The sequence below is a fragment of the Myotis daubentonii genome, chromosome 16 (assembly GCF_963259705.1).
Source record: "Myotis daubentonii chromosome 16, mMyoDau2.1, whole genome shotgun sequence".
Lineage (NCBI taxonomy): Eukaryota > Metazoa > Chordata > Mammalia > Chiroptera > Vespertilionidae > Myotis > Myotis daubentonii.
This window is the reverse complement of record NC_081855.1, coordinates 53,222,385-53,236,023: the sequence shown is the minus strand read 5'-3', so window position 1 is coordinate 53,236,023 and position 13,639 is coordinate 53,222,385. Positions and strand designations below refer to the sequence as shown.

General features: G+C 61.0%; 1 protein-coding gene across 3 annotated transcripts in view; it reads left to right on the top strand.

Annotated features, from left to right (window-relative positions):
• Positions 1-3,596: 3,596 nt before the first annotated feature.
• Positions 3,597-13,639, top strand: part of SDK2 (sidekick cell adhesion molecule 2) — a 201,357-nt gene continuing 191,314 nt past the window's right edge. For 2 of the 3 annotated variants that reach the window (XM_059671071.1, XM_059671070.1), the window contains exon 1: positions 3,605-4,394. In XM_059671071.1, the coding sequence (XP_059527054.1) occupies positions 4,331-4,394 (64 nt within the window). In that variant the 5' untranslated portion in view covers positions 3,605-4,330. Of the gene's footprint in view, positions 4,395-13,639 lie in introns of all 3 variants that reach the window. The other variant, XM_059671072.1, reaches the window with a different exon arrangement.

Here is a 13,639-nt window from a genome sequence, read left to right as displayed (position 1 = left end):
CTGATCCTCAGCAAAGGAACCAGGGAGTGGGCCTCTGGGCTGAGGGCAGCTGCTGGCACAAGTTGGGAAGCAGGGGACAGGGGGCGAGGGAGTGGGGACAGGATGGGCACAGGGAGTGGACACACGTGTCTTTGCCACTGCCGCCTGCCTGGTCCCTGCTGGGGACTCTTGTGCCTGGCCCTGAGGTGGGACGCTCTGTTCTAGCTGCTGTTACATGTGAGATGAAAAGTAGAAAAAGATACACAATAAGCACATTGAGGAGCCGCCTCTGCCCGGCATACCGTTTAGTTTCTGTGTGTGAAACGGGGCAGAGGACGGGTTTGCTGCCAGGACCGCGAGGTAAGGAGGAGCAGCACCTTCTGTGACATTTACTCCCACTCCCTGAGGGGTGGAGGGACCTAAGAGTCTGTGCACATCTGTCCATGTATTTCGGTCCAGCGTCCTGTGTGCACGGGATCCCTGTCCTGGGTTTTGTCTTCTTGCTCTTGCCTGGCACGTGGTGTGATGCACCTCCTGCTCTGAACACCCGGCAAAGCCCTGCAGCCTCGCTCTCTCAGGGACTCCGTGTGCAGGATGGGAGGCAGGAAAGGGGTCCTGTTGAAGTTCAGGGAAGGGTTTTCTAAGAGGAGGGATTTTGAACCCACGTCGTCTGCCTGGAAAAGGGGAAGGGGGAGGGGAAGCAGGCTGACTCAGGCCTTACCTTCTTTTTTGAAATGAGTCGTGTGACTCTCTGCCACTGCGCACCCCTTCCCTCCCCCCCAAGCCCCTCCCCGCTACACACACCCCAACCTGGAATTTTCAGGGTGAAATGTATGGACAGAGCATCTCTAGGATGAAGAGCCTTCTACAAAGTGCTGGCTCGGGGGCTAGAGGGAGATGGGGTAGAAATAAGGGAGAGACACAGACCCGGTCCTCAGCTTCCCACGGGGGCTGTAGGCACAGACTCAAAGCAGAAGGGGCAGGACTGCAACAGGGAGGCAGAGCGGAGCCTGGGAAAGCCGCGCAGCCGCCCCCGATGTGGCACCCATGCTAACTGCACCTTCCGCAGCCTCTAATTACGCCGCTGGTGGCAGGGATGAGGTCATGGTGTCTGTGAGTAACTTTGCCAGGAAGGAGTCCCTCTCCCCCAGTGCCAGGCTCCCTGCTCAGCCTCCTCCTGGGCCAGTGAAACTCGGATAAGGACCAACACCAGCGAGTTCCCTTCCTCAGCGTGTGCACATCCAGGCTGAGCCCAGAGAGGGCCCATGCGCCTCTTCTCCAACCCACAGGGGTGCAGACAGATCTGCCTTCGGAGTTGCAGGTGGCGGCGCTGTCTGCTCTGCTAACATGCTGGCACCCCTGGCAACTTCCAGCACAAAAGGCAACCTCCTCCCTCCCCCCAAGCCCCTGGTTGGGGCCCTGGCCCGGCCTTTGGGGATTAAACTCCCAGAAGAAGGTGCCGGGCCTACACCTGGTTGTGCAACCCTGTCTCAACCTCTCAGAGAGAAAAACGCCGTTCGGAGCCCCAGAAGCACTCTGCTCAGACTCCTGGCCCCTGGAGGTCTGGGATCAGACAGGGGGAGGGTGGAACCCCGAACTCCCTGCAGTTGTGTGATGTGGCTCCCACCCTCTGAGGCCAGAGACTCGGCCTTCCTGCTGCTCTGCTGGCTGAGGAGGAGGAGAGCTTCCCGGGAAACAGGCTCTCAGGCCCCCTCTGTGAGCAGAGAGTGAAACAGCACCCTGTGGACCACAGCTGTTCTGCATGGTCTGGGAGGACCTGAGCTCTCAGGGGGGTGGTTAGAGCACCTGGGGGGGGGGGGCAGGTTGAGGGCATAGCTGGGCATCCCTAAGCATCTGGCAATGGTGTGTAGCCACCCAGAGGCGGGAGGGCTGGCCACACCGAGGCCAGCTGCCCCCAGGAAAGCCCTTTCATTACCCGCCAGCCAGCCAGAAGGGCTCGGCCTGGGATGGAGCACAGGTTGTCTCAGGGGGAAAATCGCAAAACGTTGTTTGAATGAGGTGATTGAAGAACCGCCGGGAAGGCAGGCTAGCTTCTCGGCCATTTTCAGAAAATGCCCACAGTTGTTTTTCCGAGGCAGGTGAGATGAGAAAATAAAAGTAATGAAATGTTTTCGGAGGCCGTGTCCATTCCGCGGCGATCAGACGGGGTACCCTCTGGGGTGGAGAGGGGTGGGGGTGGGGGGCGAGGAGGCAGGGCTGTGGCAATAGGCAGCCGGTCTCAGCGTCTCTTTGCTTCCCAAGCGGGCAGGGCCCACTCCTCCCAGTGACTCAGCCGGCAGAGAGCCCGTGAAAATATTTAATTTCTTTTAAAATCAGAAGACATAAATGAAGTTTTAGTTGAAGAAAATATTTCAGCATGTAATATTAATATATTTGTCTTTATGCCAACACTCATACAATATTATATATATATGAAGGGATTCAGGGAAGGGAAGCAGTCTGGTGCCCAGGAAAGTTTAACGGGGTCCTGCAACCCAGAGCTGGGCTCCTTGCCCTGGGGGTGCCGGCCGCTCACCCCTCTGGGCCACAAGGCAGGAAACTCCTAGGCCTCCCCAGTTTCCCTTCTACCCTTTGCAGACAGCGCTGAGAAGAGACAAAGAATGCATAGCTCTTGGCACCAACTTCACTCCTCGGCCATCTGTAAGTCCCTAGCCTCCCTTTTGTCTAGCTCTCTGCCCTGAGCGGTTCCAGACTTCTGAAAGCCTGACCCGGGAAGAAGAAACTCAAATCCACCAGTTGAGGAACCCTCTCTTCCCCACATACTCTCCACCTCTGACACTCAGTCGGAAAAGGGTGCTGGGGTTCTTGGCTACGGGAGGGAGGGAGTGGGGACCAGAAGAGGCCTTTGTGAGAGGCGTGCAGGAGGGTGGGGGTGGACGGAGAGCCGAGGGGCTCCGTGCGCACCCGTCCTCCTTCTGGTAAGAGGTTGGCAGTGCTGCCCCCCGGCGGGGCCCGGAGGCGCCGGCGCCCGCGGCCGCGCAGATGAAATGTGTTTGCGGGGCTCGCTCCCGGGCCTGGCTCGGGGCCGCCTCCCCTCCTCCCCGCGCGCCGGCTGCTCTCCAGTCGCGGCCACAGGGTAGCGCTCGGCCCTCCTCTCCGCGTCGCCGCCTCCGCCTCCGCCGCGCTCGTCCCCGGCTCACGCTGCCCCCGCGGCTCCGGCGGCTCCGGCAGCTCCGGCGGCTCCGGCTCGGCGCAGGCAGGAGCCGTTCTCCGGACCCCGAGCCCGGGAAACGGAGGCGGCGGGCTCGGCGAGCGGCGGCGGCTGCCGAGGCGGGAGGCGGCGGGGCGGCCGAGGCGCTGGGGCGGGCGCCGTGGCCGCTGCTCCCCAAGCCGGGGCGGTTGGCGAGCGCCGGGCGGCAGAGGAGGCGCCGCGCCCCCGGAGCCAGGGCTGCCCGCCGTGTTCTCCGCGCGTCTCGCCCAGAGCTCCGGCCAGGGCGCGGCGGAGGGCAGAGGCGCCGGTCTCCGTCCTCCCGGCGGCCGGAGGCTCCGTGCCCGGGCGCCGGCGGCTCCCGCCCGGACCACCGAGCCCAGAAGACGTCCCCGCCGCCCCGCTGCCGGCGCGGACGGGGGCGCGGGGGGCTGCGCGCCGGGCCGCGGGACCCGCAAAGTTTGCCCGCCGCCCGGGTGCCGGGCCGAGGGCGCGCGCGGGCCCAGCGCCCCCGGGGGGCACCGAGCGTCCCCGGATTGGGCGCCAGGGCAGTGGAGCCGGCCGGGGTGGCTCGGCCCCGGCAGATGCCGCCTGCAAAGTTGGAGAGAAGAAAACTTCAGCTCCGGGGAGATTCGGACCGCGATGCACACCGCGCCCCCCGAACCCCGCGGCCCTGAAAGAACCCCCGCGGCCACGCCTGCCGCCGCGCTCGGCTCCAGACCGGCCCCCGGGGCCCAGCGCCGGGAGCTGCGGTGACTGCGTCCGCCTGGACGACCCAGCCAGGGGGCGGGGAGCGGGCGGGGGGCGGGCAACGTGGCCACGGGAGGAAGTTTCCTGAAGTTGTCCTTTCATTGCGGAGCCCGGCCAGCGACCCGGCAGCGTCGCGGAGGCCTCCCTGCCGGGGAGGCGAAGTCGGAGTTGGGGTTCTCGGGGAGGAAGGCGCCCTGAGTCCGAGAGCGCGGCTTTTCTCTTTCTCTCTGCTCGTCCGTCGCCTTCCGGGCGCGCCGCGAGGATCGAACTTGGACAGAAGAGGACTGGGAAGCTTTGGGGTCCCCAGGGCTGCCCCTCCCGGGCATAGACCGCCCCGGGCCACAGCCACCTAGACTGTCCCCCCGGACGACGGCAGGGTACCGGACCCCCCAGGATTATAACGGCGCGGAAGACCCCACACCCCCCCACACCATGTGGGGGCTGCTGATCTGGACTCTGCTGGCCCTGCACGGGATCCCCCAGGCCAGAGCGCAAGGTAGGAGGGCCACCCCCATGTGGGGATGGGGAGGGGGTACGAGGAAGGGGCGGGAGCCTGCTGGCCTCGCGGCGGCCTCCTGGACACCCGGCATAACCCGGGCAGAGCTCTCTCAAGGGAGTTTCGGGCCTCCCTCCTCGAGTTTTGGGGCTCTCGGGGGTGGGGGGGTGGGGCCGTGTTTCTGAGACTTGTGGCTTCGGAATGAGGGAAGGTACGGTCGGTGCTGGGAGGTTGCCCAGGAAGGCTGAGAAGAGCCTTAGATGAGTTGGGGTGGGCCCGTTACTCCCCACGCCCGCTATGGGTACCCCATTGGGCCAACGAGGGAGGGGCGCGCCATTCCGCGCGGGGTCAGCGCCCGGCTCTACCCAGATCCTCCGGCCGGGCTCCCGGTTCCCTGCTCATTGTCAGCGGAGGGCAAGACCCTGCCTGGCGGGCGCTGGCCGCCCCGGGCCAGGGAGTGGACTGGGAAGGCGGCGGGAAGGAGCCCAAGGCGGGTGCTGGGTGCCGGGTGGCAGCCCGGGAGGGAGATGGACGGGCCTGGCCACGTATGGAGCCCGCGCCTGGCTGCCTGGCCGGCTGCTGGGGCTGGGGCTGGGGCTGGGGCTGGGGCTGGGGCTGGGGCTGGGGCTGGGGCTGGGGCTGGGGCTGGGGGCGCTTCCGTTCAGGCTGGGAGCCCAGGTCCTGGTACAACCCGGACCCACAAGGGGCAGGTGCCCAGGGGGTGTCTGAGGCCCCCTGCCCACCCCTCACCCCCGCCAGGCACACGGCTCCTGCCTTTGCCTTCAGCTCCACTGGCCGCTCAATCGTCTCTGCAGCCGCTGCTCTGACCTGGAGCGGCCTCGGTGGAGAAGGGCTGGTGGGTTTTGGGTGGGAGTGTTAGGATGAGGAGGTGTGACCCGCACCGCCCCCCTCAAGAGGGCCGGTGCCCAAATGTCCTCCCGCCGGCAGGTCCCAGAAGGAGAGGGGGCTGCACCGCGCTTCTTTGCTTTTGGGGTTCCCTGACCCAGACAGTGGTGCCAGCGGTGTCCGAGCGGCGCCTGCTGGGGGCGGAGGGAGACAAGCCTGGACTGAGCGCTGGGACTGGGGGCTTGGTTTTCCATCTCGGGGCTTGAGGGCGCCTGCCCCTCCCTCCTCCTCTCCAAGGCTGCTCACCTGCCAGTGCTGCGACCTCGAAAGGGGCCCCACCTACCTCTGGGGTTGCTGAGCAGGGGTGGGGGGTGGGGGAACCCCAGGGCACCCAGAGCCAACCCAGCCAGAGAGCCAAGATCAAAGAGATGAAAGTAATCAGCTCTCACGGGATTGAGGGGAGGGTTTTACAAGGTAATTTACCTTAAAGCACTTAGAAATGTTGTTAACGGGCCCTGTAAATGTAAGGTAATAAAAGTTATGATTATTTTTATGATCTTCATAAAATCTTCCAGCAAGCAGGTCCTCAGAGGTCTGCGTATTCTAGGAGCCATTTAACAGATGGGAAAACTGAGTCCAGGGCCATTAAGTGACTTGACCAAGGCTGCAGGGAAATCCGGGGACAGAGTCAGGGCAGGGTTCCAAGCCCCTCTGACCCTGGGACCAGGACCATGCGCAGCTGGGGTGGGTTCGTGGGATCCCGGGAGGGCTGTGAGGCTGCTGGAAGCGGAGGGGGCACCTCCCCAATTTGCTCTGAGATGCCAGTGGGGTTCCCAGCCTAAAGCCAGAAAGGGCTCAGAGGGGCGTGTCAGCTTCTTCCTGGACACTTTAACTTAATCACTGCACAGACTCCAGCAATGGCATGATGTCCCTGGCCCGGTGGCCCCCTTGTTCTGGTCCCGTCCAGTCCCAGGCCCGTAGACAACCCCCCCTCCCCCCCCCCCCGCCCCCTCCTCCACCTGAGGTCAAGATTCCAGTGTCCTGCTGAAGGCTCGGCTGCCTCCTGCGCTGCGCCTCCTTGGGGAGGGGCTCCCCGGTCAGAGCAGTGAAGGTCTCTTTGATTGATTCACTCCCTCCCCCGCTCCTCTTGTTTGCTGCCTGTTGGAGAGGGCCGCCCAGGTCCCCTGCTGCTCCATTTGTGTTCTCTGGTCTGAGAGAGGTTTCCTGCCCCCATGAGTACTCTCCATCCTTTTGTATCCCGGCAGCAAACCATGCAGGGGATTGTGGGAACTTGGTCCCAGCCCAGGTTTGGGGGCAATGTTGCCTTTGAGTGGGGGGCGGTAGGGGCAGGGGCAAGCCAAGGACTGGGCGGGGGGGCGGGGCGGCTTTCTTATCTGCTTTGGGGTTAGAGTGTGGAGTTTCTCCTTAAGTGTGAGTCGTGTCGTGTCCTTAACCCTCAGGGTGGCTGAGGCCACAGCACTGTGTGTCACTCTGAGCCCATGAGCCGCATTCTCCAATCATGACACAGACTGAGGGGCCAAACAGTGGTCCTCCCTGGGCCAGACCTCACCTGGGTCACTGCCAGACCTTCGCTGGCCCCCGCCTTGTGTTTCTCAGGTGCTGGACCCGGGCGACATCACCTCCTTATCCCGAAGCCACCGCTTGATCATTTTCCCTCCAAGCAGATGTCACACCATTCACACGTATTTCCCAGACCCAGTGACTGACGTGGTGGAAAGAGCAGAGACCGTCTGAGGGTTTGAGGTTGTGCCTGGCACACAGACGGTGCTTATGGAAGGGTCATCGTCGGTGTTGTTATCATCAATGTTTTGACACTCTGAGCCCAGGTCCACGGGGTGGGGGTCCGAGCCACCCCCCAGCTAGGCCTCGGATGCCTTTTTCTCCCTCGAGGCCCTTCCTGTACTTGCTTCAGTGGCTGCCTCGCTGGGTCTCACGTGGCCGTGCAGTCCTGGGCTCCACTCCCAGGTGCTCCGACGGGAGGCGGCAGGGGGAGCCTGGGCATCTCGCCTGGATTCTAACAGGCGCCCGCAGGAGCGTTCATGGCCTTTGAAGCTTGGTGCCTGCCGGTGGGCATCCTGAGGGGGCTGGAAAGAGGGCGGTAGCCACCCAGCCAGCTGGTCTCGAAGGTTCTTTCAGGAGAACAGTGCCTGGGTGAGGGACGGGAGGGAGTGTGAGCTGAGCGAGCCCGGCAGGGGGGACCCTGGGTGGAGGGCCGGGAAGCCCCAGCTCTGGAGGCTCCAAAGGGAGCAAGTTTAGTGCGGGGAGCTAATCACAATGAAAGCCAAACAGCCCGCGAGGGAGCAGGATGAAAGTTTAATTACATGGTGTGGCGAAGCTGTAATTATTAATTACTGACAGCAAAAAATAACTTATTGATCAGGGCCTCTTGCTAATTACCACGAGGCCGAGTGTCATGCTTGCCTGGGGCCCAGCTGGTTTGTGTCAAAAGCCTCACACAAGGGTGGGCCAGGGGTGTCCCTGTTCCCCGTGTCCCCTTCCTCCAGGACCGGAGAGGTGGCTCTCCACCCCGCACCCCTGCCTCCCTCGCCCCGTGCGCCCTTGGCTGCAGCTGGGGGGATTCTGGCACATGCTGGCTGTGGTTAGATGAGCGACACAGTTTGGAGCTGCTGTTGGCTGCGCACCTCCCCTGCCCGGGCTAACCACCCTCAGGACCCCCACCCAGAGCCCGAGGCACGCTGGCAGCCTGACACCTGCCTCAGAAACCCTCTCTTTCATGCATTTGCTCGGCAAATATTTATCGACCGCCTCTCCCCTATGTCCTCTCCTGGAAGGCTAGAGCGGGGCCGGGAACCTTGTTCCATCAGGGAGGGGAGGCTGGGAAGGGGGCCAAGTCCTTTACAGCAGTCCTCTGTTTAAACGGCCTGAACGGCCGACTTTAAAACGACGTGTTAAACGGGAGTGGTGTGCGTTTGCCTTTGGACCGCAGGATGCGGTCGGGCGGTGAGCTAACCGGTGAAGGAGAATGAGCCTTCTCCGTCCTCAGGACGAACGTGAGTCCGTGCGTCTGACTCGAAAGAAACATGAAACGTCCCCCAGTGCCGCCATCTGCTGTCTGCTTGGATGCCCCTGGTGACGGGGGCCTCACTACCTGACGAGACAAACTGGCTGTTAGACGGCTGTACTCTGTGTTGCTGAGGAAATTGCCCTCCCTGGGGCGGGTCACCCCAGGTTGTGGCTGCAGTCGGAGGAGTCCTCTGATGGGTAGGAACCTCCCTCCCCATCCCTCTGACTCCCAGGAACCTGGGGGAGTCAGGAGACGGAGGTGGAATCGATGTTGGGTGTTAGGGTGCTGCCTGTGGGATTTCCACCCTGCCCTCCCCCCCCGCCCCCCGGGGCACGTTGCCACAGCGGCCTAAAGCGGCGGGAATTAGTCATCATAATGTGGGACCTTGGGATGCCAATAGCAACAAAGGGGCCAGCAGTGACTGCAGGCGGCGCCCCATGGCCTCCAGTGGAGGGGAAAACCAGCCGCGTTGCCCAGACATCCTGGTTGCTCCTTGTCATCCATCCCCGCTGGGGGAAGACAGTGCCCTGAGTGGTGCTGGGCAGGGACAGGCCTGGGGGAGGGGCAGGGGAGGGCTGCCCCACTCGGCCCATCACTCCCCAAGCCAGGAGTCTGGGCCACGAAGCCCCTCGGGCCTGGGCGTCCTGAGAGGCCGGCTCCTTTAGGTGCTGGGGGTGCCAGGTGGCTCCCCGTCTGGGTTCCGGCCTGAATCCTGCTTCCACCACTGACCCACCCTGAGCTGAGGCTGTTTTCCATCCATAAGATGAGGAAACAGTTAAAAATAAGTGTATCTGCCTTCTAAGGGTTGGGTATTATTATCTTTTTTTTTTTTTTACTTTAAATAAGATTATCCCAACCCCCTTTTAAATACTCTTAATGAGAAGTGTTTATAATGTGTTGGCCACAAGGTATGGGGGTGCCATCGTCCACACCCCCTCCCTCCCCGCACTCCCACATGTGGGTAAACTGAGGCTCGGCGTGATTAACCGCCCAAGACCCCTCAGCCAGAGCGTCAAACGGTCGGGATGTGAACCCAGGGCTCTATGGCCCCAACACCTGTCATCCTTCCGCTGGTCCAGGGTGCCCTCGGCCTCCACGCATCCTTCGCTGGTGTCTTCCCCGGGAGGGACGCTGGGACAGCCGGGCTGGTGCAGGGGAGGCAGTAGAGTTTGGAAAGAACCCGGAATTCCAGATCCTCCTGGCTCTCTTGCCTCCCCCCTGGTTGGGGTCCTCACTGGGCCTTAGGTTGGCAGAGTTCAAGAGGTCAGGACTGGAACCCCTCTTCCCTCTGCTCCTCTCCTTTCCCTGTGCCCTCCCCGGGGTCGGGGTGACCTAGAGATGTTTGGGAGTCTCCTTACAGTCACCTGGGCATTCGTGGCTGACTTGTTAGTGTCCGAGCCACGCACATCTTCTACACCGAATGGGACAGGGGATGGAAAGGCACTAAGAGTCTGATGCCATAGAGGAAGCTCTCAGTGACCCAGAGCGGTGATGAGAATTTGATGAGGTGATAATCCTAAGGGGAGGAAATATTATTTGCCATAACTCGGCCTATTTAGGGTATTCGGCTTCTGGGGTGGACACTGGTGACTCTCAAGGGCCTGTTGGAGCCAGAACCTGGACCCTCCCCCCGGGCACCTCTGTGGATGTGCAGATGTGCAAATGAGGGAGGCAGCTGTCCTGCTCAGAGTCTGAGTGACGGTCAGACACATGGCCTCAAGCGGTGGGCATGAGTGAGTCTGAGTCAGTGACACACCTGCTTCAGACTGTGAGAGCCAATCCAGAACGTGCCCGCAGAGGCCTGGGTGGGTCGGCTCAGGCCTCCGAGGAGCCTGAAACAGGGACGACTCCCCGGGTTCCAGTCCTGCTTGCCATTTACCACGTGGGTGACCTTGAGCCAACCTGTGTCTCGGTTTCTTCATCTGTGAAATGGGGATAACAGTGGTCCTTACCTCACTGGGTTGTGACGGGGTTTAGTAAGCTATGCTAAGCCGTTAGGACGGCATTCCCTGTACAGTGAGCACTGGGTGAGTGTTTGTCACGGTCAGCATTGTCCTCGTGGGGCCTGGGAAGCAAGGCCAGCTTTGCAGTTTGACCCGTGCCCTGGCTGCAGAGGCCTCTGCTCCCTTTCTCTCTCCTAGACCTGCACCCACACTTCCACTCTTAGGGATTGATTTGTTTGGCTGCGATGGTCTCTGCCTCTAGCTTAACATGCAACTATGCCACAGAGCACCCACATGGGAAGCTGTTACCAGCTCGGACGGCCTTAGGGGGAATGTTTCTGCTGGGTCCTGTCATCAAAGCTCACATGTCTGTGGGTACCTCTCACAGACATCTCCTTCTCCCTGCACCCCCACCTATGAAGCAGCCGGGCCAGCAAGCATGAGCATTATTAACCTCATTAGCAGCGAAGTTCGGAAAGATTAAGCCACTTGCCGAGGTCACTTTCCATGTCAGAGAGAGTGAGCGCAGGTCAGCTGCTCTGAGGCTGTTGCTTTCCATCAAGAGGCCCACCTTCTGGAATGAAGGGCTCGCCACCGAGCTGCCCTGGGACTTGGGAACTGTCTCGTGTGACCACAGGCTTCTCCCCAGCTTGGGTGTCCCGGGGTGCAGCCCGAGGACCTCTCTCTGTCTAAGGGACCTCAGAGCCCTCTCTTAGGGCCCCATCTGCTGTCCCACCCGGTCTGAATGCGGAGACCTCTCATGTCAGCCCTCTACTGGCCGGCTTCACCTGCTTGCTCCCCGACTGCTGTGGTATCCGCACCAAGCCCCACACCCCCGCACCCCCGGGCCCTGTGCAAGGCTGCAGTCCCCCCTCCACTCCCACTGCCTTAGCCATCAGCACCCTTCCCTCCTGTCTCCCACCACCCCGCCCCCCTCCACCCCCCCAGGACCAGGGCTGCAGCACTTCCTCCCCGGTGCCTGGAGCACTCAGGGTGCCGATGGTCTGCACGTCTCATTTGGCACTTTGGCCTTGTTGGTGCTGAATTATCTTGGAATGTCTGTGTGACGGATTTCTTTAATTAGAAACTCCTCGAGTTTAGATAATAACCCTTCATCAACAGGGATGGAGGTATTAGACATAAATGATTGTTCCCAATTAACGAACTTCACCCTTTAAAGAAGGGTCCTGCAGGAGTAGTAGTGACGTCAGAGAGTGGTAGCAGGCTTGTGACGCTGTGTGGGACTCAGAGACCAACACTGATTCTCCTTGGGCCCCTTTGCCCCCCGCACCCCCCACCCCCCCGCCCCCCGTGTCTTCACCAGGAAATGTGAGGCGTCATTATAGCATTTCCAAGCTCTTCCTGATGGACTTCAGTGATGGAGGAAGTAGACAGGTGTCCTGGGGGATCTGGCCACACACCCTGAAGCTGTCCGCTACCCACACTACCTTTTCCTTTTTAATATGTTAATTTTTAAATACATGAAATTTTGCATTCCGTCCTTTAGTCTCCCTGAAATCTATTTTAACACACAAAAGCTATGTTGTTTTTAACATTTGTATTGATTTTTAGAGAGGAGGGGAGAGAAACATCAATGTGAGAGTGAAACATAGATCGAAACATCCATCTGCTGCCTCCTGCACATCCCCAACTGGGGATCGAGCCCACAACCCGGGCATGTGCCCTGACTGAGGACTGAACCGGCAACTTCTCGGTGCACAGGACAACGCCTCACGAACTGAGCCACACCCGCCAGGGCCACACAGAGGGTATTTTAAAGCCAATTAGTGCTGCGAGAAGATGTGGTATTTGTTCCCCATGGTTTCCTGGACCTCCAGGGATATATGTCAAAACTCGCTTTTGAAAGACTTGAATGAGATGATCTCTTGAGTCACATCACATGTAAGAGTCTAAGATACTTTACACACACACATATATATACACTAGAGGCCCGGTACACAAAATCTGTGCACTCATGGGTTGGGGGGGGGGGAGTGGGCGGGGAGGGGGTCTTTCAGCCCGGCCTGCACCCTCTTGCAGTCTGGGAGCCCTCAGGGGATGTCCAACTGACAACTTAGGCCTCCTCATGGGCCTAAGCCATCAGTCAGACATCCTTAGTGCTGCAGTGGAGGCGGGTGGGACTCCCACCACCACTGTTGCACTCACCAGCCCTGAGCCCAGCTCAGGGCTTCTGGCTGAGCAGCGCTCCCCCTGTGGGAGCGCACTGACCACCAGGGGGCAGCTCCTGTGTTGAGCGTCTGCCCCCTGGTGGTCAGTGCATGTCATGCGACCGGTTGTTCCCCTGTTCGGTCGATTTGCATATTAGCCTTTTATTATATAGGATAATTTCAACCATTTGTACTTAGATTTTTCTGTAACCTTTTGTACACATATCTACCCCTTAAAGCAGTTGTGTCTCCAACATAATTGACCCCAGGCCACCATAGCCATCCACCTTGACTGGTCTGTGGCAGTGCCTTCAAGGGTGAGGGTGTGCTGGTGAGGCTGTCTGCCCCTCCCTAGGGGACCCTGCTGCTGGGGTGGTTGGCATTTTCTGGGTCCTGTCTTCGCTCAGCCAATCTGCTCCGTACCATCAGGGAACTTGTCCCTGGACCACACCATTGTATCGTGATTGAAGGGGTTGGGGGCAGGGCCCCGAGTGAGGCCTGAAGACTCTCCTGGTAGGAGGTCTCTGGCCCCGTGATAACTATGTCCCCTGCAAGGGGCCTTTTGCATGAGCACGTGGGTGCCTTCCAGGAGAGCCCAGGTGACCGGAAGGCCATCCTCTGGCCAAGCAGGGCCTTTGCTTCCCTGCAGCAGCCCCAGCAGCTCGGAGCTCCGTGCCCGGCCCATGCAGCACTAGCCACATGTTCCAGGTCATCGGTTTCACCCCTCCCGATGCCTCTTGAGGCTCTTGAGCTTCCAGAAGCCGACTCCATGCCCTCCCCGGCCCCATCGGCGGCAGCCTTCGCCAGCACTGTTTACGCCTCTCGCTGCCTGACTCAAGGACTCGGCACTTGGTTGGAGGGAATGCTGCTGACTGTGCCCGGCACTCACGCCTCCCTACTCAGTCAACCTTGAAGACTCCTTCCCGTGGGCAGCCTGCACGGGGGCTTTGCCCAGCTCCGGCCGCTCAGCCAAGTGGCCCTTGACCTCCCCAGTTGGAGCCCCTTCTCCCAGCCCTGGCAGAGTGAGTGTAGGCGGGGAGGGGAGCTGCCGAGGAGGGCGGAGGGGAGTTCGAGGTAGCTGTGCCCCCAGCTCATTATCCGGCTGTGCATCACCGGATGAAAGACAGTTGTTGTCAGGACGGTGATAAACGCGCGGCTGTCAGTGCTGATGTGATTGCACTAATGAAGAGAAGTCAGCCCCGGCGAGGGCGGCCGCTCCCGGCTCTGGCCCCCGGTGGCTGG